The sequence below is a fragment of the Dasypus novemcinctus genome, chromosome 25 (genome assembly GCF_030445035.2).
Source record: "Dasypus novemcinctus isolate mDasNov1 chromosome 25, mDasNov1.1.hap2, whole genome shotgun sequence".
NCBI lineage: Eukaryota > Metazoa > Chordata > Mammalia > Cingulata > Dasypodidae > Dasypus > Dasypus novemcinctus.
Window position 1 is genome coordinate 5,571,853 of NC_080697.1, and position 24,982 is coordinate 5,596,834.

The following is a 24,982-nucleotide window of genomic DNA, read 5'->3' on the forward strand; positions in this document are numbered from 1 at the left end:
TTAGTATAGCATTTTTATCATAGTGATATTTAGTCTTCCAGTCTATGAAGACATTATGACCTTCCATTTATTTAGGTCTTCTTTGGTTCTTTTAGCAATGCTTTGTTGTTTTCTCAATATAACTCCTTAATGTCCTTGATTTAGTTTAATTCTAAATATTTAATTATTTTAGTTGCTATTGTAAATGAGATGTTTTTCCTGACTTCATAGAAACACCACTGATTTTTGCATATTAAACATGTAGCCTGCCACTTTGCTGGGGGAAAAAAAGAAAAAAAAAGAGGCCACTGATAGTCCCTGGAGTTGGCCAATAGAAATATGCAAAATATCACCACTGGATAAAGCTAGTTTCTTGCTGATAAGAGGCAAGGCTCTGGGGTGAGAGTATTTTTGATGCCCTAACACAGTTTTATGGAGTTAAAAGGTACAATGATGTTGGCTGGGTGATCCTAAATATGTGGGCACAGTTACAAAAGAAAGGGATGAGCTGAAGGCTTCAAATTTGCAACTTAAGTGCCACAAGAATGATGTGAAGGTTTCTATGTGTGCCTTAAAGAAAATCTTATTTCAAAGTCTCATTGTGCAAGTAGCAGAGTTACAAGAGGGACTAAAATCTCAACCTTGCAGGGTATCTCCTAGCAAGTGAGGGCACTGATTGGAGAGGAATGGGATCCTGAAAACTGGAATGGATACATGAGTTGAAATGATGGCAGTGGAAACATCGAAACCCTAACTTCTACTGAGTCTTTGCCAGATAAACCTGTAATGGTCTGCCCTAAGGAAACAGCTTCCCCACCTCCAGTCTACCCCAAAGAGTCTGCCATCCATCTTCCACCTAGACAGTAATCCTATATGAACCTGCAAGGGAATGCCCCGAGGTAACTGGCCTGCAATACACCTGTTTTCCATGTTCATAAAAATGAGGAAATAGTCCTTATCTATGTTGGTAAGATACCTTTATTAGGTGTCAACAATGTAATAAGTACTGCACTGACATCTGCAAATTACAGGACTACTCTACACCATTCTCTATCAGGTGTGAAAAAGAAACATTTAGAGAAATGTGCCTAGGGACAACATTATAGGGATAACAAACTATAAGGAGTTTTTATAAGGATGATGCTGGCCAATTCTCTTCCACAGTTAAGAACTAAAAAAGAAAAGAATTAACATAAACTATGATGATATATGGAAGAACATTGTCCCCATCAGGGACAATCATTCATCTAAAGTAGGTTAAAAAAAATTAGTTAAATTTATAAAGGGCAAATGCTAAAATTATTACTATTTTAAGGTAATGGGCTTTGGAGTCATAACTGATTCTGAAGCACAATTCCATCACTTGCACAAATTACTTAACTAATCTAAGAGTCATTTTCTTCATATAAAAAATGGGGATAATAAAACGGAAAGTTGTTATGACAATTCAAAATAATGTAAATAAAGTACACAGAGTCCACTGTCTGGCACAGAACAGGGGCTAACTTTTCATTTATAGTTATTATTTCTTTGGAATTATTGATAATTGTAGTATAGGACCAAGCACAAAGCAGGTGTCGATAAATAGCTGCACAGTTTCTGCCATGCTTTGAGGCCTGCTGTGCTCATAAATGGCCCTGCACGAGGACTGCCGACGCACGGATGGTCCTTTACTAGTGTCAGGAGTACCAGTAACACTCTCACCAGTGATCTTTCCCCCAGCATTGCCAAACAAAAAGTCACATCACTCCTTCTGGAATCTTTCCTTTTAATTGCCCATAATAATAAAGAAAAGTAGCCACCAGAAACTCTAGGTTCCTTTGATTTTTTTTCTTTTTCCGGTCATCTTAGTTCCATCTAAAAAACATTAGACACAATTTACCACTTTCTTCTCCTTTAATTCCAGGATGACAAGCTCTCCTGATCATCTTTCCAGCTGCTCCTTTCAGCCCCCTTTATAAGAGCTTCTCTGAATCCCACCACTAAACCCTAGCACTCCAGCCCTCTTCTCTTTCCTGCTCACAATACACCCTGCCCAGGTCTCTTCTTCTATTCTACAAAACAAACTGCTACAGACATTAACACCAAGTCCAATATTTTTACCACTAACCCAAATTTCACTTAGGAGCTCCAAATCTTCCTTATATTTGTTCTTAGATGTTCCACAGGTACTTCAAATGCAACAAGTAGAAAACTCAATTCATGATATCCTCAGGTAATAGTTATCTTTCAAAACAGAAACCTAATTATATTATCCCCTGCCTAAAATATTTTTATAGCTTATATCTGCCTTAAAATATTCCAGCCTCATTATAGTGTCAATCTCATTTTGTTCAGTATTTCAATGATGAAGAGTGCCTTGCCTTCAGCCTTCCAACATGCTCTTCCCTCTGCTTAAAACATTCCCTTCTCTCATTTACCAAACATACCCGCCACTGAGCCACAACCTACTCACCCTTCAAATCTCAAATCCTGCACCCCGGGAAAATCCTCTTGACCTCTGACACATATAGGTCTTCCTATCACATGCCCCAGGATACTGTGCCCTTCTCTTTTACATCGCCCAGCAGCAGAAGCATCTTTCCTGCTACATTATCTGCTTCCTGAAGTCAGGACTGCATCCTTGAACCTTGCAGAGGACAAACACCAAATGAATAAGTAGTAACAAATGGCTGCTACCACTGAAAGTGTGCATCACCTTCAAAGCCATCTTTTCCTCTGCAAAACTTTTCCTGGCTTCACACTGTGTACTTTTAGAAGTTCCAGGAGTACAAATTTAACTTACTAATTTTATATTTCTGTTGTTAATCTCAGAAAGAAATTGCCTTCGTTCCTCTTATCTACTTGTTAGTATCACAAAAAGGCAAATGCCAAGAAGACTGGGAATCATCCGATGCATGGATGAGGAACTCCACCAGAGCGCTGTTGCAAAAGCAACATCTTGAGCTGAAAATTTTGTAGTCAGCAATATTGCCATAGCTTTCCCAATCACACTGCTGTCTTGAACCCTCACCTGTTTTAATTTATCTACCTCTTTGATCTCTCCCAGCAATAGCTAAATGCAGACCTTAAGTTAAATATGGCCAATAAATGCAATGCACTAAGCTCAACTCTCTCCTGAAACCCCACTGAAATGGCCATCAAAGGTTAAGAAAAAAAGAAAGAAAAAAAAATAAAAAGAAAGGCATAAGCACTCAAGCAGCTGCACGATGCACAGAGTGAAAAGAATTAAATACTTCCCTTCCATTCAAGGAAGTCAACATATAATGACTAAAACTCAAAAATCAATTAGTAGCTATACAATATGTTCTTCAGAGATAAAGAGGTAAATATCAAAATAATCAGTACAAGAATTAAAAGGAGCTGCTTCTAGGGACAGGAATATGGGGGAAAAGGAATAAAAGATGATGGGTTTTGTTTTTTACTTTTTATTTATAAGCTTTGTAGAACATGTTAACCCTATAATGTGCAAATACATACAAGTCTGATAAAATAATAACGTGAAAATCAAATAAAAAACTTTTTAAAAACAAGTAACAGCAAAAAACACAGCAGGATATTCACTTGTTCTTATACTAAAACACTGGAGTAAAAAAGGTAACTAAAAGTTACATATTCAGCCCTTGATACTGATGACTATGCTTAGAAGCCTGTGTGCCTGAAATATGAACAAGGTCTAGAGCTGTAGGGTGCCTAAGAGTCACCTCCTGAGAGCCTCCATGTTGCTCAAATGTGGCCACTCTCTAAGCCAAACTCAGTATGTAAATGCATTACCTTCCCCCCAGCATGGGACATGACTCCTGGGGATGAGCCTCCCTGGCACCGAGGGATTACTACCAATCACCAACTGGAGAAGCAACTAGAAAGAGACCTCAAATAAAAGGGTCAACTCACACCAGCAGAATATCTCAGCCTACATGTTGGATCAAGTGTTAAAAACTGCTCTTTGACCTTGAATAAAAGGGGAAATGGCAAAGACAAATGAGTTGATATGGCTAAGAGTCTTCCAAAGAGTCAGGAGGTCATCAGAGGGGTCACACTTACCCACACTTCAGCAGGACCCCAGAAAAAGCCAAAACAGATACAACATTAGGTACTGGTTCTTCTGAAGGCCACGGAGATACACAGGGTATATAATCATGCCAAATGGATTTGACAACTAATAGAAGAAATTTTAGCATCAAGGTGGAGAAAGCAGCCACAGTAGTTGCTGAGTGCAGGAAGGTACAGAAGAGATGTGATGTGGGGGCATTTTGGGGATTTTGAGTTGCCTTAATGATATTGCTGGGTCAGATGCTGGACACTATATATCCTGCCATAACCCACTGAATGTACTGGAGGAGAGTGTGAACTACAGGGTAAACTATCATCTGTGTAGTGCAGCAGTGCCCCAAAATGTGTTCACTGAGTGAGATGAGGGTGCCGCAATGATCAGGGGGGTTGTTGGTGTGAGAGGAGTGGGGTGGGGGTGGGGGGTATACAGGAACCTCTTATATTTTTTAGTGTAACATTTTTTTGTGATGTATACATCTCCAAAAAAATACAATTTACAAAAATGATGGTGGGGAATGGGGAGTGGGTTATATGGGAACCTCTTATGTTTTTCGATGTTTTTTAATGTAACATTCCTTGTGATCTATTAATTAAAATAAATAAATTTAAATAATAAAAATGAAAATTTAAAAAATTTAAAAATTACATATTCTATTAATTCAGATATCAAAACCACAAAAATAAGAAGGGAACTCCTGACATTGGTAGGTGATGAGGAGAACTTCTCAGTTTCACCCGTAATGATCACATTAGTAGTGAAGTCTTTTATTCAGACATTTTGTGGAATACACACAGTTTTAAGAACCAAAACGTATGGAAAGATTCCTGTCAAGTAAAAAAACAACCCCTTACACAATCCTCACCGGCACCACCTCACCAGCAGGCCACCCCCCTCCTCTGCCCCCACCGCTAAGTCCCCCCACTCTCTTCCTGGTTTTTACCTCCATGTGTCTTAATACGTGTTTGCTACTATTTCTGATTTATCTACTTTAGACATTATTTAGATTTCTCAAACCAAAACCATTCAACTTTCCTTACACCTCTTCCTCCCATTGGATGTATCATAACGTCGATTTAACCACTTACTTACATTACTATGATTATGTGAGTATTATCTACTGCTGAATCAAGTGGTATTTAATGGAGATTACTCCTCTCCTTAAATAACTTTTTATTTTCTCAAGTTAATAACTGTTTATACGGACTCACTGCTCAATTTTTCCAAATGCTCTAGATCTACCAATAGCAAGGTATAGATAATATTTTCCAAATGGTCAAATAGATAAAACCTCAGTTTCATTTTTGGTTTCCCAAGAGCCCTGGCTCTGGGCAACACTCACAGCCGAGCGGAGCATGGCTTCTGGGCCTTCCTGCCGCTGCCCGTGTCTGAGCCCGTCTCCAGAGCCGATGGCGTTCTCGTTCTCGCTTTACTCCCTCAGTTAATCAAGCACATCTAAAGAGTGAACACGTGGTAAACCCTACGCACCCTCAGGTGTCTGGTGTACGCGCCTGGCCGAGGCAACGGGGCGAAGCCACCATCTGTGACTGAAGGCCTCTAATCAGGATGGCACCCAAGCGGCGACACGGCAGCACACGGGCCTCAGATGGCCTTGGACAGCTGGTCCCCCCCTCCACCTGTCGGGACAGATTCCGGTGTGGGGTGCCCCCTTGGCTGCCTGTACTGCACGTTCGTGGGGAGCCCAATGCTAAACCCCCCTTGTAGACGACCTGCTTCGCACGCAGCAGCACAGCTCCCCCACTGAGAGTCGGCCCTTGACACAAGGGTTTGAAAGGCAAATAAACACAAAAAAAAAGAATAAAATAAACACAACTTTTCATGTTATATAAAAATTAAACATAAAAAAAGTAAAAGATTTAAAAAAATTTTATGAGTCCTTATATGGTTAAATTAACCTCATATTTGACTGATGATTTTTCGCTAGCTATAGAGCGCTGGATCAAAAAATATTTCCCCTCAAACTTTTGAAAAGGGCTGGCCCAGTGCCTTCTAGCTTCTGGAGTATTCTTGAGATGTCCAAGGTCATTCAGAGTCCAGATCATTTTTGGTGCTGTGCTTTCTCCTTGGAAGGCCAGGTTCCTGATCTTCAGGAGGGTCACAGTGCCATGTTTCGGTGAAGAGGGCATTCATTTCAACCTGGAATGCATAGTCCTCAACTCTAGGTAACAGTATGGAATTAGTTCTTATAATTTCTTCCCTTTCATTGTCATCCATGTTGTGTTTTCTGGGGTGCCAAGAGTTTGAATACTACACTGGTTTTTCCTGTTTGTTCTCTTATTTTCCAGATCTGTGTTTGTTCTACTTTCTAGGAAAGTTCCTTGCCTTTCAACTCTTAATTTTTGTATACCAACCTATTGTATTTTTTTCATTTTCTAAAATTTGTTTAATAATGTGTTCCTATCTTATAATATCCAATTATCATCTCATGTGTATACTATCTTCCCTTATCTCTCAGGCAATATTATTTGTAATTTTTGAAGTTTTCCTTCTTCTGTGTGTGTTTTCTTTTTCAGTCACTTTTCTGTTTTGCATTTCCTGTTCATTTGTTCTACCTGCTAAAGTCAATCTTCAGATGCCCAGGAAGCTGTGAACATGGCAGGACATATTGCTAACTGGTGGGCTTCACTATAACCCGGTAGGTAGCACACTGAAATTTAGACCCAAACCTCCGGATCTAGAGACCACTTCTTAGAGGTTATTCCATTTCTCCAGAAAGTAATTATCCTAACTTGTACTTACTTAGGGAGCATGTGCCTACAAGCAGCCTGCATTCTAGGACCAGGAAGAGGGACACGGGATTAGAGTTTTAGCATCCAGGACTCTGATTTTCATGGAACACCTCTACTTACAGTCCTAACGTCACCTTACACTGTGCCTGAGGTCCAGAGATCTGGAGGCTCTCCAGCTCAGTCTGGATGCTCACTGGCTCAATTCATGAGACCAGGAAATACACCTCTGGTTTCAAGTGGGAAAATACGGAAGAAGAGACGAGAATACAGTAAGTGTCTGACTTTGAGAAGTCAGGGAGGACGGGGTGCAAAAGCTCCTCCTGTGGACTTCCAGCCCAAATGCACCTCCCACCACCCATCTGTGTCCTTACTGCCTCAAAATTCTGCAGCTATCTAAGGTTAAATATCATAAAAATGAAAGCTGCAATGAGATCAAGAACAGAACTACATTCATAGCATGATTACACCTATGAAAAATACTTTCCAAAGGTCAAAGACTAAAAGGGAATACTTAAAAATGAAGAGGTGTTATATGAGGATCTTTTTAAAATAATTCCTTCATAGCATTATAGTATTTTTTCCATTAAAAAATTAACATGACTGAGTGAAGACTGTTTAATTTAAAATCTTTGCTCAACTTTCTAAGTCAGAGACCACCACCAAGCAAGAAAGCATACTTCTTTTGGGCCAACTAGTCATCCATCTCGCACTTACTTGCACTCCAACTCTTCACTCCAGTCTTTATCCCGGTGTTTTTGTTCGTGCCAAGGAATGATCATCAAGGAGTCACCATTAGAACTTAAATTTAAAAAAATACATAAGCAGTTAATATAAACTGCAGGTAATATAAATAATCTTCTCAATGATTTGCTATGCAAAGATTAAAATACAAAAAGCATCTCTCTGTAACCTTAATCTCAAAGATTCCTATTTATAGTACATGAAACAGCACAATACATATTGCATATAGTTAATTAAATGAAAGGAAAGTATCAAATTGCTGACCTCCCTTCCATCATAAAATATTTCAAAAAGACAAGAAGAATTCAAAACAAAAATTTTCATAATCAACTGGAAGATGGTACGGGTATGTGTTCTTTCACATGTTCTGAAAACATTCACCAAGAACCTATGCTGTGTGCACTAGAGCTCACATACCACCATAAGTGGTGCTATACCATCAAAAGACTTACAGTCTAGAGCAGTGCTGTTCAAAAGGATGTCCTATGGTCATAGAAATGTTCTATATCGCTCCTATCAATACAGTAACCACTACATACCTAATAAACACTTAAAATGTGGAAACTCCTACTAAGAAAAGGGATTTTTATTTATTTTATTTTAATTAATTCAGATCAAACCTGAAACAGTAACATGGGCTAGTGTCTACTAGATCGAAAACACAGATCTAGAAGACAGGTAATATAGCAAGTAAAAAAAATGGTTTTTGCAAGTTGGAATATATTAGAAGATGACAGGGGAATCTAAAAAATATAAAGATAAGCCTATATTGTATGAAATTAAGAATAAATAAAAAAAGAAAAGCAAGGTAAGGACAGTATGGTGATAGGCTATAATTCAGGAAGCAGAGACAACAGGAAAACAACTGTCTTCTAGCTACACGGTCCATGGCACAAGACTTTCTGGAGTGAAGCACTTTAAACATTCTCTCTAAGGTTCCTTGCTCTAACAGTCCATGAATCCATGAAAACAACTGGAACATATAAAATAAGAAAAAAGGCAAAAAATTATTTTAATATTTCTAGGGCTTTGCTTTTATAGTACAATAAAACATTTCCTCTCATACTTTTGAGTAACAATAGTAGTATTTTCCTGATATTTATAATGGCCCCAGAAAAAGGACTGCATGTTTTGATATTGGGTTGTGCTGGTACTTTCTTACACTTTCTGGTTATGAAACATGCGTTGCACTAGAAACACTTCATAAAGGTCTGAAAATTATGTTGCTCAAGAGCCTGGACTTCATGTAGCCAGTAACAGGAGATGGCTGGTGGGTTTACAAGCAGAAGAAAGGTTGCACAGTGTCCCGAGATGTCCTGGCACAGCATTTCTGGGAGGGTCTAGGGAAGGGCAGAGAGGAGTGGGCCAAAGATTCAAAGTCAAGGTTCTCCATTACATAGACATAATGAGAAGTTTATTACACCATATTTTAAAAACATAGTATTTACCTGCTTCTTAAATAATTTCCTCACAAACTATATACCAGAGATATATTTTTGAAGATGTTTGATTCACATTTTAAGGTTTCTGAATCAAACACAACCATTTAGAATAGATGCCACAATCACACTATTTAATTTCTTACCAAGTAAAAAACTATTTTATTTTGTTCCTCGTCAATAACTAATATTTCATCACAGATGATTTAAATGAAAAGTAAGACAGGTAACATTTAGATATAATAAAGATGATAATGTTAACTTCCGACAAGAACAGATTATAGTGATCCTTATCAAATTACTAGTGCATTTTCTAATCAAAGCAGACATGGTCAAATAAACTTTTCTATAAAAATTTTAGGGAAATAGTGTAAGTTGAGATTTGCATTTTCTATACAAAGTACAGATAAGATACAAGAGTTATTACTGAAATGATGAGTAATAATTTGACACCATAAGCCAAATACTTACTTGGAATTTATAGACAAGAAAGATGTAGGGAAGCGGACATGGCTCAACTGATAGAGTATCTCTCTACCATATGGAGGGTCCAGGGTTCGATCCCCAGGGCCTCCTAACGCATGTGGTAAGGTGGCCCAGGCGCAGTGCTGCTCCATGTAAGGAGTGCCATGTCATGGAGGGGCATCCACACATAGGGGTGCCCCACGCACAAGGAGTGTGCCCCGCAAGGAGAACCGCCCCGCGTGAAAAAAGCACAACCTGCCCAGGAGTGGCGCTGCACACACGGAGAGCTGACACAGCAAGATGACGCAACAAAAAGGAGATGCAGTTTCCCAGTGCTGCAGGATAATGCAAGCATATTCAGAATACACAGCAAATGGACACAGAGCAAACAATGGGGGTAAGGGAAGAAAAATTAATAAAATAAATCCTAAAAAAAAAAAAGAAAGATGTAAAACTCTGTTAGACTTGAATGAATTGAAAAGGGTAAGAAAATATATGTGTAACAGTCTGAAGTTCTTTTTGAATCCCAAAAAGAAACTCATCCATTCCTTGGGGGTGAGATCCTTGTGACTGGACTATGTCAATGAGGCGTCCATGACTCAGGATGGACCACCCTCTTGCTGGTCTGATACAGTAAGAGCCCCAGGAAAAGGGAGCCACCATATTTGATCCTGCAATGGGAGAAAGTAATCCAGGTACGCCCACAGCTGAGCGCAAGGAGAGACGTCCCCAAGAGGCTCAAAGAGCTGAGGCCAAAGGGGAGACAGGTCACATGCCTGACAGCTTGCAGTTCCACTAGGAAGAAAGGGGAACCGCCGAGACTGAGCGAGGAGGCCCGGAAAGAGACAAGCCCTCTGCCCAGCTGCTCACAGCTGAGCTCTGGAAGTCAGGAGACTCTGGACAGGAAGGCAGAGACTGCGGCAGAGACTGGTGGCCATCGGGCTTCACCACATGGCCAGACAACAGGAGCTGACTTTGGTGAGAAAGCACCTCTCATGGTGCCTTGATCTGAAAATTTCACAGCCTTGGAAATGTAAGCTTTTACCCCAAATAAACCCCCTTTATAAAACCCAACCCATTTCTGGTTGCACTGGCAGCCCTTTGGCAAACTAAAACAATGTTTTCCGCAAAACACAAATTAAAGACAAGCTCTTCTCAGAGATCCACTGAGAAAGGTAGGCCTGAAAAGTATTGAGGTTAATAAAGTATTTTTGCTGCAATTTTCTGGCCATTTCTAAATGTGCTGATCACCACTAATCCAATTATAATAATTAGCAGTAATACTGTGTGTGTGCATATATATATAATTTTATATATAATTTACACAAAATTAATAGAAGTGCTACTAATAGTGGTCAGACATGCCCAACAACAGTCACCTCTCACTGTGGACCTGACAGTATAATGCTCTTTACATGCAAAACCTGACTCAATGCTACAAACCTAACAGAGTGAGTGATACTATCTTCCTGATATTACAAGGAGAAAACTGAGGTGTAAGGTAACTTGCCCATCCTCATAAAGCTAGTAAATGATAGAACGAGAATTTGAACATACCCAGTCTGACTCAAGAGCTTACATTCTTAGCTGGCAGGTCTCCTGTCTCTAGAAAGAGGCTCTCACTGGCCCCAATCCACAACAAACCCACCCTGTCTCTGCTACTCCCCTGCTCCCCACTTAAGAGCCACCAGATAACATTTGTGCCGTAGTAGGTAGAATACTTCTCAGATGAAAACTGACAGCACAGCAAGGTGGTTTTGTACATGTGTGTTTTAAGTGATCTCATGGTTATCACAGAAAATCGAGATGAGAATACAACAATGAAAGGGGAGAATTTCTTCATAAAAAAAAAAGATACATCAAGGAAGTACATTAGTAGAGAATCTATAGATCTGAGGGTAAGACAAGAAAGCCAAGCTATACTAGTAACCAGGTACATGGCCTATCTAGATAGTTGGTCATCTCATTATAGTTTAGAGGGGGGAAAGAAACTTCAGAATAAATACTTCCCTAAATCTCATCTTTGTTTCCACTTCAAAATAATTGACTAGTTCTTCTTACCTTTTAAAAAATGCCTACATTTTACTGACTTATTCTTTCATAAGATAAGAAGAATTATAGAATGCTTAATGAAATTAGAGAAAATCCGTTTCGTCAATTCTATTCACAACTAAAACATTACCCATGTAATAAGCCAATTAAAAACAGGTTTGGTAAAATTCTAATGGGAAAAAAAAAAACTGAAAAGTGACAGGACTAGGGCCCATCCCTAGTTTCCGACCCAAATAGCCATGACTTGCAGAAGCTGCAAGTTTATTACTAACCTGCCCCAGTGTGGAAGTGCCACCAGCTGTTTACTCAGAAGGAGCCACGTCCTGTGACACAGAGCAGCCCCGTCCTGGGCCTACATGTCCAGATACAGCTCCTTTCCTCCCAAGAACAGATGAAGAAGCCCCAGGACCTCACCACCCCTGCCGCACCCCTGGAATCTACTGCCCCTAGCCCACCGCCCCCTGTAGGCGTGCTCCCGCCTACAAATGTACTGCATACACTGATGACTGCCTCTGCCAGGGCAGGCGCAAGTGTATTCTCCAGACCCCCTCCGTTGGGAAAGCTTCCCAATAAATCCCTGCCTGCAATCGCTGGTCTCTGCATATCAATTGTCTCACTCCAACATCTAACAAAAGGCATATGGCTCCTCCTACAGACCCACAGAAAGTGGGATTAATCACAAACCTAACACACTTTGAACCTAATGTTCTATAAACACAAAATAGCATTTACAAAAAATGCATTTCATCTTTTTCTTCTATTTTTTTCCACTTTGCCTGGGAAGTCTTAACATTTAAATGCATCATAGTCATTTAGAAAAGCCAGTGCATGGTAAACTTAAATTATCTCCTCACAAAATAATGGATTCTTTTGCTTACTTTTCAGATTCCTTATTATTAGAACCCTTTTCACTGTTTTATTCCAAATAATAAACTTTGCTGGTTTCATTAGAAGGTAACATTTATCTGTCAGTGGGGAAGGTGTGAATATAAGTTCTATTATGTTCAACAACTCTCTTACAAATTATTTCTTACACTGAATATAAATGTTCTTTTTCAAAGAAATTTTATCAAGAATTAACTTCCAAAAAGTTCTTTTATTTGTTTTCTAGTCCTTGGAAACAGAAGACTAAATAGACAATGTATTATTACTAATTGCCCCTTTTATGCACTGGTTTTAAGAAGTGGAGTTATATATACATTGCTATTATTTAGCACAGAAGAAAATGTTCTGGTAAATAAAAGCCAAAAAATTATAATTTGAGCCTACACTGTGGTTAACATCATTGAATTAGTCAAACTAATCTGAAGCACAATGGGAAACAAGCAAAAAGCCAGCCATCCTCAGAACAGCACAGTGGGAAAAATCATCCATGGCCTCACTCAGAGCTGTCTTCTTGCTAACGGGGTTCAAGCCCATCGTTTAATAACTTAGAGACAGACAAGAGGCGAACGAGATGCCCCGCACCTTACCAGGACCGGCGAGGCTCGAGGGTGGAGTGCGGCAGAGCTGCCCCAGGCTCGGGGCCTCGCCCTCCTCCCACTGGCCTGGGCTCGCCACCAGGCGCCGCTGGCCCGAGCCGGGATGCTCCCAGGGACGAGACCGGGGCCCTTGGATTCCCAACCACAGTAAGAAAGAAGATACTTCCAGAAATCAAATCGGCCATAGCTGTGTAACTGTGCTCAAGCTATTCAGTCTGGGTCTCAACTTCCTTATCAGTGAAATGGGGATAATAACAGTACTTCTCTCATGTGGATTCAGGGAGGATTAACGTAGTTGATTCGTACAAAGCTCTCAGAACAGCACCCAGCCTGTTTAAGTGTTCAATAAACACTGACCACCGTAAAACGCGTCATCGTTAATTATTAATACCAGCAAGATGGTTTTTCGTAAGTAGTGAAATATATAAGATACATATGACCCTTTATGATAAATAGCACCATCTCAATGAAAGAATTCCTGTTTGCAAATATCTAAAAATGGCAATAAACTCCACTGACACCATCCTGAGTAAAATGGCACCTAGCCAATGCAATCAACAGTAATAAAAAAAAGTGCAATCTGATTTATGAGATAGAAATAAGCCACAATTTCCACAAAGCACTGTCTCTCTCCCAAATGCTTGAAAACAAGATTGAAAATAAGAAATAAGTTTTTGCCCAGAAGCAAAGGATGATTTCATTATTTCAGAAAGGAAGTCGTTTGAGAGAAAGTCACAAATTCCAATGGAGAAGTATTGAAGAATGATCAAGAAAAATGGGTTAAATAACTGAGGAAGGCTGCTCTACACAGCCTAAATCAACAAAAAAGGGCCAAGAATGAGTAGGGAAGTCACTATGAAAAATGCCCCTCTCCACCACAACCGGTAACACCATCAGCATAATCACCTTCACTCCCACCACCACATCCACCAAATCTACCTCCACCACTACCACCCCATCACCCCACCGCCACCACTACCTCCACCTCCACATCCACTTCCACATCCACCACCTCCACCCCCACCATCACACCCACCAAATCCACCACCTCCACCACCTCCACCACCTCCACCTCCACCTCTACCACTTCCACCACCATTTCCACCACCTCCACCATTTCTACTAACCACCACTTCCATCATACCCACCAAATACACCACCACCTCCATCACCTCCACCCTCACAACCATCACCATCACCACTACCAATATTACCACAGCTGCTGCTGACATCACCACCGCCTCCAGCCCCATCTTCATTACTTCCTCCACTTCCTCCACCACCATTTCTACCACCACCACCCCCATCATCACACCCACCAAATCCACCACTTCCACCACTTCCACAACCACTACCGCCTCCACCTCCACAACCATTACCATCACCACTACCAATATAACAACTGCCGCTGACATCACCACCACCTCCAGCCCCATCTCCACCTCCTCCACCTCCTCCACCAGCACTACCATCATTGCCACCATCCCCGACATCACCACCACCTGCCTCCTGCATAGACACCTGTAATATTGAACAAGAAACACTGAAAAACCTCAGACCATCCAGAATATCTATGCTTGCTACAAGGAAAATTACCTGGAAAGAAAGGCATCTTCAAACCCAGATTCAATGGTCTTACATTTTAACAAGAATAAAGTGAAACAGCTAACACGGGTGGGGAAACACCTCAAAAAAATCTATGTAGTATGTTTCACATTAAGCATTTGGTGTTCCACATATAATAAATTTTATAAATGCATATCTTTGTTTTACTTTTTATTTTTTTATGATGTTCAAATTGGCAAATACTGCATCTAGGGAATACAGGGTCTTAAAATGGGTGCAACAGTTTCAGATTATTTTTGTGAATCCCAAAAGACAAAGATTATGTTTGTAAACTAACCTATTCCTCTGGTGTGATACCCTTCAATTGCATTAGATTCAACTGAGATGTCCTTGATCTAATTACCTGTTAGATTAGGACTTTGATTCAACCACATCAGTAAGGCATGACTCTGGTTGAGCCTCTGTTATAGGTGGGCCAATATAAACAGACAATCACTCAAGAAACACATGGGAAGAAAGAGAGCTCTGCCATTTGGGGCCTGGGAAGGGAGATGACAGTTCACAGCTGACCTTGGGAAAGGCCGAGACCGATACAGGAAGCCTTGAGAGATAAGCTCTGTGCTAGCCCACAGCTGAATCACGACTAAGCTGGGCCCATGGTGCCTCAAGAGGAAGAGGAGGCCCAAAGGGGAAGGAGAAACCAGGCAGGGACCAGCAGCCGTCTTGCCTCAACACCGGGCAACTGACTTTGGTGAAAAAGCAGCCCTGAACTGAACTCTTCAGGGCCTTGTAACTGTAAGCTTTTACCCCAAGTAAATACCCTTTATAAAAGCCAGCAGGTGTCTGGTACTACGCTTTGGCACCCTTTGGCTGACTAATACAATGGGTGAAATAAAACTTCTAAAGCACACCCAGCTGGCAGAGGCCCTCGGGCATGGCAACAGGGAGAAGGAACATCTCCGGATATAGAACACACTGCAGCTTTGTGTCCTGGCCTTTAGCAGTGACGGGGAAACGGTATTTTAAAGCATACTGTATTTCAGCTAATATCAAAATACTCTGCTATTGCCAGGCACAGATACACAGGCAGTACAGAAGGTGATGAGGGAACTGACTCTGGAATAAAACAGACTCCAAATCTTCCATAATGAAAAAGAACCAAATCAATACTGCCAATACATACATTTCTAAGTCACTTTCTGTAATTTTCAGATTAAGGGAAGTCTTTAACTCATTAGAAATTCATACCTTCATTAACAGTAGAGACAGTAACTCCATTAGTGAGATGAACAAAACTAAAGAAAGCCGATTAACCAAAGGAGGATCGGCTCAGAAAAAACTAATTTAAAAAATTAAACAGGTGAGGACTTTCAGGAAGATGGCAGATTAGAAAACAGGAATCTCTTCTTCTCTCAGAAAAATAGCTAGATCCCAGGCAGAAATGGTCTGGAAAAAAACGTTCCAGGGTTTAGGACAGAAGGGGAAGGCTGGACACCACCCAGAGGACAAGGACACAGGAAAAGAATCGCCATGGGAAGGCCAGGAGTAGAAGCTGCGGCCCAGCCGCCAGCGCCTTCCCCCACAATTTTGAATTCTCCAGCCTCAAGCCAGTGGCTACAGAGGAAGGGGTCACAGGGGGCCGCCTCCCAGCACACTGGGGAGACAGGGAGCAGCCTGGGGCTGGCTGAGCTTTTGGCCACCCGGTTTGGTCGCTGTGTCCCAGGAGCACTTCCAGGCCAGCTGGGGGGGGCTGTTTGCCCTGGGAGCTGGCAAGGGGCTAATGGGATCCAAACCCTCAAACAGCCTCCCTGCTGACCAGGACCAGCTGTTGAGGACACGGAGGGGAGTCCCCTGTGGCAAGAGGACGAGGGGCTGGAGAACAGACTCCAAGGAAGTCTGGACTGTGAGGCTCTTGGCCTCCAGGCAGGATCCTCAGTCACAAGGATCCCGGCCTTGTTGCAGCAAACACCCTCCCACCAGGCTTGGACGTGAGAGGGCAGCCAGAGACGCCATCTGCTGGCCAGTCAAGGACGTGCACGTGAGGAAATTAAAAGTAAATAAGGGACTTTTCCAGCCTTTCCAGCCTCACTCCCCAAGGCCCTTGGAAGCAGGCTGCAGTCAACTACTGGTCCAGGGCCCAGATTTAAGCAACCAACAGGGACAATCCTAAAGACCTAGAACAGTCTGAATCAACAGACCTGAACAGTCTGAATCAAAGAACAGCAGTAACACAGTCCCTCACCACTAAATCCCAACGCAAGAGAGAGAAACTGAGCATCAGAGTAAACCACCATCCTAATCAGATGCCTAGATACCAGCAAAACCTCACAAGCCATACTAATAAGATGGAAGAAATAGACCAAACAAAGGAATATATCAAAGCCCAAGAAAAGACCCAGGATTTGAGACAACTAATCAACTAGATTCATACAAATTTCCAAATTCAAAATGAGTTCAGGGAAGCGGATTTGGCCCAATGGACAGGGAGTCTGCCTAACACATGGGAGGTCCGTAGTTCAAACCCCGGCCTCCTTGAGCAGTGTGGAGCTGGCCCACACGCAGTGCTGATTGCGCGCAAGGAGTGCCGTGCCATGCAAGGGTGTCCCGCACGTTGAGAAGCCCCACGCGCAAGGAGTGCGCCCCGTAAGGAGAGCCGCCCAGCGCAAGAGAAAGAGCAGTCCACCCAGGAGTGGTGCCGCACACATGGAGAGCTGACACAAGAAGATGACGCAACAAAAAGAAACACAGATTCCCAGTGCCACTGATAAGGATAGAAGCGGTCACAGAAGAACACAGAGAATGGACACAGAGAGCAGACAGTTGGGGGGGGGAGATATAAATAAAAAATAAACCTTTAAATTAAAAGAAAAATAAGTTCTGTGACAATAAGGCTAAAGAGATAAGAGACATCAAGAACACACTGAGCAAGCACAAAGGAAAATTTAAAACCCTGAATAGAAAAATAACAGCTCACAGGAAGCTCTGTTAAAGAATAAAATGGTGGAAATAAATAATGCATTTACAGTAATATCCTTGAATGTGAATGGATTAAACTCCCCAGTCAAAAGATACATGTTAGGGAAGCGGACTTGGCCCAATGGATAGGGCGTCACCTACCAGATGGGAGGTCCGCGGTTCAATCCCCAGGCCCTCCTTACCCGTGCGGAGCTGGCCCGTGCGCAGTGCTGATGCGCGCAAGGAGTGCCGTGCCACGCAGGGGTGCCCCCCACGTAGGGGAGCCCTACTCTCAAGGAGTGCGCCCCGTAAGGAGAGCCGCCCAGTGCGAAAGAAAGTGTAGACTGCCCAGGAATGGCACCACACACATGGAGAGCTGACGATTCCCATGCCGCTGACAACAACAGAAGCAGACAAAAACAAGAACACGCAGCAAAACGGACAGAGAGACCAGACAACTGGGGGCGGGGGGGAAGGAAGGGAGAGAAATAAATAAAAAATAAATTAAAAAAAAAAAAGATATAGTTTAACAGAATTGATAAAAACACATGAACCACAGCTCAAGCAACTGAGCTCCCACCTACCACATGGAAGGTCCCTGGCTCGGTTACCAGTGCCCCCTAAGGAAGACAGTGAGCTGGCGCAACAGGCAGATACAGCAAGCTGACGCAACAAGAGACACATGAAGAAAAACGTAATGAAAGACACAACAAAGCAGGGAGTGGAGGGTCCCAGTGCCTGCTAAAGAGGACAAGCAAGACAGAGAGCTGGTTCAACATGCAAGTGCGGCAAGCTGATGCAACAAGAGAGATAAGAAGTACAATGAGAGACACAACAAAGCAGGGAATGGAGGTGTTTCAAGTGATTTGGCACCTCCCTCACATTTCAGAAGCCCCAGGTTCAGTTCCCAGTGCCACCTAAAGAAACAAGGAAGTTGAAAAGATACAAGTACAAACAACGAGGGGGTGGGGAGAAATAAATTAATAAAATAAAATCCAAAAAAAACACAAAAATGAGCCATTCACATGCTGCCTACATAAGATGCACCTTAGACAAAGGAATACAAACTGGCTGAAGGTTAAAGGTTAGAAAAAGATACTCCATGCAAATAGTAACCAAAAAGGAGCAGGGGTAGCTCTACTAATATTGGACAAAACAAACTTTAAATGGAAAAAAGTTGTAAGAGATATATAGAAGGCCATTATATATTGATAAAAGGGACAATTCACCAGGAAGAAATAACAGTCATAAATATCTATGTCAAAACAGCATGGTATTGGGAAACGGACTTGGCCCAGTGGTTAGAGCGTCCGTCTACCACATGGGAGGTCCGCGGGTCAAACCCCGGGCCTCCTTGACCCGTGTGGAGCTGGCCCATGCGCAGTGCTGATGCGCACAAGGAGTGCCCTGCCACGCAGGGGTATCCCCTGCATAGGGGTGTCCCCTGCATAGGGGAGCCCCACACGCAAGGAGTGCACCACGTAAGGAAAGCCGCCCAGCGCGAAAGAAAGTGCAGCCTGCCCAGGAATGGCACCGCCCACACTTCCTGTGCCGCTAAGGACAACAGAAGCGGACAAAGAAACAAGACATAGCAAATAGACACAGAGAACAGACAACCGGGGGAGGGGGGGAAAATAAATAAATAAATAAATCTTTTTTTAAAAAAAAACAAAACAGCATGGTATTGGCATAAAGACAGACATTGATCAGTGGAATAGAATTGAGAGTCCAGATATAAACCCTCACCCCCTACAGCCAATTGTTTCTGACAGTTCATGTTAATGGGACAAAACAGTCTCTTCAACAAACGGTGCTGGGAGAATCAGATATCCATAACCAAAAGAATGAAAAAGTTCCCCTATCTCACTCCCTATATAAGAATCAACTCATAATGGACCAGAGACCTACATATAAAAGCTACATAAAACAACTAGAAGAAAATGAAGAACGCATCTTCAAGACCCTGAGGTAGGTAGTAATTTCTTGGATCTTACACCCAAAACAGAAGCAACAAAAGAAAAAAAAGATAATTGGGATGTTCTCAAAATTAAACACTTTTGTACCTCAAAGAACACTATCAAAAGGGTGAAAAGGCAGCTGACTCAATGGGAGAAAATATTTGGAAATCAAACGTCCAATAAGGGTTTAATATCCATGATATATAAAGAGATGCTACAACTCAACAATAAAAAGACAAATGACCTGATTGCAAAATGGGCAAAAGACTTGAATAGACATTTGTCCAAAGTAGAAATACAAATGGTAAAAAAACTACATGAAAAACTGTTCAATATAACTAGTGATTAGGGAAATGCAAATCGAAAATACAATGAGGGAAACAGACTTTGGCCCAGTGGTTAGGGCGTCCGTCTACCATATGGGAGGTCCGCGGTTCAAACCCGGGCCTTACCTTGACCCGTGTGGAGCTGGCCCATGCGCAGTGCTGATGCGCGCAAGGAGTGCCGTGCCACGCAAGGGTGTCCCCCGCGTGGAAGGAGTGCGGCCGTGAGGAAAGCTGCCCAGCGTAAAAAGAAAGTGCAGCCTGCCCAGGAATGGCACCGCCCACACTTCCTGAGCCGCTGACGACAACAGAAGCAGACAAAGAAACAAGACGCAGCAAATAGACACCAAGAAGAGACAACCAGGGGAGGGGGGGAAATTAAATAAATAAATAAATCTTTAAAAAAAAAAATACAATGAGATATCATTTCACACCTATTATTAACAGAATGGCCAATTATTAAAAAGACCAGGATGTGGAGAGATAGGAACGCTTATCCACTGTTGGTGGGAATGTAGAATGGTACAGCCACTGTGGAGGACTGTTTGGCAGTTCCTAAGGAAGTGGAATATAGACTTGCCATGGGACCTGATAATACCATTACTAGGTATATATCCAGTAGAACTGAGAGCAGACAAATGAACAGATATCTGCACACCGATGTACATAGCAGCGTTATTCATGAGTGCAAAAAGACTGAAACAACACACAGGTGCCCATCAACCAATGAATAGATAAACTATGGTGTAGACACACAATGGAATATTATGCAGCTGTAAGACGAAATGAAGTTGTAAAGCATAGTCAACACGGATGAACCTGGAGGACATTAGGTTGAGTGAAGGAAGCCAGACACAAAAGGACAAATACTGTATGATCACACTACTATAAACTAAATGCATTGTATAAACTCATAGAGTTAACAACTAGAATATGGGTTACGAGAAAATAGAATGAGGTTAGAGATAGAAAGCTGAGGGTTAACCTGTACAGAACTGGAAAAAGGTTGTTTGTTAATCTTTGGAAATTAATAGAAAAGGTGAAAGCACAACATAGTATTTGTAACTAGCAGTGCTACCATATAGATACGACAGTGGCTAAAAGGGGAAGTCTAAGGTATGTACATTACTAGAAGGAAAGTTAAAAAATGTAACAACGGACTGTATAGGACAGTAAAACCACAGGTCAAATATGAATATGGGTAATACCACATATATCAGGCTGTTTTTCTTTGAAACTGAATGAATGTAGGTTAATGATACAAGATTTTAATATCAGGGAAAATAAAGAAAAAAAGAAAACTTGTGCTAAGTGAAAAAAAACAGACACCAAGTACTACATATTATATGATTCCATTTATATAAAATGTAAACATAAATCAATTTATAAAGATGGAATTAGATTAGTGGTTACATAGGGCTGTGGAAAGATAGAGGGATTGAGAGGTGGCTGCTAAAGAGAGTGGAATTTTTCCTTTCGGAGTAATGAAATTGTTCTAAAATATTTTGTGGTGATGAATGTGCTACACTGTGATTAAGTGAAAAGCACTGACTGCACACTTTGGAAAGACTGTATGGTATATGAACATATCTCAATGAAACTCCTTTTTTAAAAAATGATGAAACAACATGAATAGAATTCAAGTGACTAAAGAAAACCAGACAAACATGAAACAGCAGGACAACAGCAGCATAGAACAGCAATGCTGAGAGGACACCTGACAAGGTAAGACCTACCAAGTCCCAGAGGTCACCACCTGACGAGGGTCTGTAGGCAGCAGCACAGGGAGGAACCCAAACAAGCCAGAACAGCCAGAATTTCCAGGACAACGAACCAGAGAAGGGAGATTCTGCACAAGGAGAGAGCTCCAAAGACTCAAGAGAGTTTACCTTGAGTTGTTGGCTGAGCCCTGATCAGAGCATACATATGAGGAAACCAAGCAAGGGGGGACACAGAAGGAGCAGAAAGCACATCCCTGAGCCTCACACTGGCCAGGAAGAGTTTGTTCTTCACTAGCCTGAATGGAAGCTCATAATTCATGGGCATCAGATGAGTGCTCAAAATACTGCCTTGGTAATGGAGCAAAAAAGTACTAGACTAAAGGCTACTCTGGATCCACATTTCAAAGTTAAAATTAAATCTTAAAGAGATCAAAGTTCCCAAATAACACTGCAAGCCAGGACAAAGCTTAAAAATATATTTAGTAATAAAAAATGCCTAACACGCAAACCAACCAAGTATAATTCACAATGTCTGGTACTCAATCAAAAATTACCAGGTATGAAAATAAGCAGGAAAATATACCCATAACCAGAAGAATATCATTTTATTAAAAGTCCAAGAAATACCATCAAGGAACATGATAAGGTGAAGCATAGAAAATAAAAAAGACCCAGATCTAATTTTCAGGAATGAACCATATCGAACCACACATTAAATAAATATAAATGGTCTATGTATGTCAATTAAAAGGCAGAGACTGCCAGTTTGGATATTTGAAAAAAAAAAGAATATCCAACTCTATACTGTCCAAAAAATACTTTTTTTTTTCATGAAACAAGAAGTCTGCTTTATTATATTATACTCCTTGTACTTAATAAGGAGTATTGTACTTGATAAGGAGATTAGTACTTATCAGTGGTTAAAAAAAAAAAAAAGGTAGAAACAAATAAGAGTGAGATGCTCTTGGGAGGATGTTAAGAACTGGCACCAGTAGATAAAGCTCCTAGATGACAGCTAACTCCTAAGATGAAAATTGCCTTATTTTCTGTATTCTCTAGCTCCTTCTGTGGCCAATCTATTAGCAGTTTCATTGCCTTCGATGCCACTATGACCAGGAACATAATCCCACTGAATATCCATTCCTCGGGAAGCATGATCAATCCTCTCAAAATCACTTCTATTGACAACATCTCTTCCAGAGACTGTTTTCCATCCATTTTCTTTCCAGGTAGGCATCCATTCTAAAATACCTCTGATGACAAACTTGCTGTCCATTTTAATGATGAGTTTGTCCAGGTTTTGGCTCCTTGCTTGTTCAATTGCTCTATGGGCTGCCTTCAGTTCAGCACTTTGGTTTGTCTGCCATCCAGAAACTCTCTCACTGACATTTAGAGGATGGTCAGGTCCCCAGTGAACTCCAAGTCCTGCTCTTGGACCATCTCTTCCATTATTTCTGTAACTGCCATCTATATAGACAGTTGGAGTGTGTTCCCCACGCCAGCCGGAAGCCAGTCCCCGCCGTCCGGAGCTCATCCTGTCCTTCTCCAGTGATCATAGGCGCAGTCCGGAGTTTGCAGTTGGGGCACTTCCCAGCACACTGGGTCCAAATACCCGCACACAGCGCGTTTGAGGGAGTCTGGGGCTCGGGGGAGGGGCTCACTGGGCCAAAAAAAGACTTTAAATGTAAAAACTCAAAACATTAGAAAAGGAAGAGAAATAATCTGATGTCTCTTGAAAGTTACAAATACTTCTGTGTGCTCTTCCAGAGTTTAGCTAAAATAGTCTTCAAAAACCCACCCCATTTGTTTACCAGCTGCAATTAATTTGTCATGTTAAAAGCCAGGCTACTGGTTCTCTTGGGTGAAGTGACTAGAAGAAGGTACCAGGAGAGCTTCTGGATACTAGTAAATGCAGCATGGGACCATACAGCATAGTAAAACTTCATGGAAAATACAAGTACAGGTATGTTACATATCTAAGAGTGTTTTTTACAAAACAGAAATACAAATAAATTAGAGAGATGGAAACAAAATAGCAGCTATGTATGGCAGCAGAAGCATAAAGAGACTGAGAGATAATGAGTTTTATCATTTTTGTTTTCTATTATTATTATTGGAATAATCGAAATGCTCTACTAATGACTGAAGTGATAAATGCACAACTATGTGATTATACCAAATGCCAGTGATTGTATACTTTGTTGGATTTATGCTTTATTAATATGTATCAATAAAATTGATTAGTTAAAAAAATAAGAACTTAGGCACCAGTTTAAATATATATACATATATATGCATCACTATTACAAGGGAGGAATATTCTCGCTTACCATTTTTGCATTCTGCTTATTCATAAGTCTTTTGAAAACCTACTTAAGTGCCTGAAAACAAGTAATACCGATAATGACATTCCTACAACACCTACAAAAAAATGACTACTGTTGCTGCTGCTGCTATAACCACGATGACCACCAACTTCATAACCATATCTGAACCACCATTATGTTCTAGGAGCTGTGCTAGATGACGTATCCCTTAAGTCATTTAATCATTTACTCATCCCAGTATCTCCACAATTTCCCTACTTCACAGATGAAGAAACTGCATTTTAAAGAAGGTATGTTCCCAAAAGTAACAGAGTTAGCAAGCAATGGGACTAAGACACAGACACATGATTCTGGTTGACAGCTGTGCTCTTTCAAGTATACCAGGCTACCGCCTCTCAGCATAAGTATATATCAAAATCATGTCATGTGATCACAATATTTATATGTCATGGACCTTTTGTTTTATAGATTTTACATATTGTAGACTTTACAGAAATAAGTAAAATGGGTATGTACTAAGATCAAACCATTTCCTTAAAATAATGCATATATTTTGCCTACAAAATATGAATTTAATTTTTAGTAGCATTTGTCTTATTACAAATACAATGTTTAAACATGCTTGCCTATACCGGAAGTTGGAAAAAGTGTCTTACAGGATTATTTATATGTTAGTTAAATATAGTGTGATAAAGTTATTTACTGTTATAGATTTGTATTAGTCCGGTCATAAACAATTAGCCACAAGAAACTAGCAACCTCTAAATATAAGAAGATGCCCTCCAAAATGGCCACCAAAAAAGCCTTCTAGTTTTGGGTCAGTGACAATGACGTATCAGTATACAGAAAAGGATGTAAAACATTTACCCAAACTGGGAATGGGAAAATCCTGGGGATCCTGGATTTTTCTGTTGCATTATTAAGTGGGAAGGAAAGTCAAAAAGGGAGAAAGGCCTAAGAGAAGCAGTAAAAATTTAGGTTAGCAAGGGGATAAAAAGCCAGGGGCAAACACACAATTAGGTTTACACAGCACAACAGGTCTTGGGACTTCAGATTACAGGGAGGAATGCTCTTGCCAAATTTGTTTGCCATACAATTTATCATACTATTTTGTAAGATTGTTCTAAATGAAGCCACATGGAAGTGTTTTTCATGCTCTAGGAAAATATCAATT

The 24,982-nt window shown here is 41.1% G+C and overlaps 1 protein-coding gene across 1 annotated transcript in view; it reads right to left on the minus strand.

Moving 5' to 3' along the window:
* NBAS (NBAS subunit of NRZ tethering complex) overlaps positions 1-24,982 on the minus strand; it is a 347,044-nt gene that overhangs the window by 206,391 nt on the left and 115,671 nt on the right. Inside the window, exon 22 of the mRNA XM_058288021.1 lies at positions 7,495-7,578. Coding sequence (XP_058144004.1) covers positions 7,495-7,578 — 84 coding nt within the window. The remainder of the gene's footprint in view (positions 1-7,494; positions 7,579-24,982) is intronic.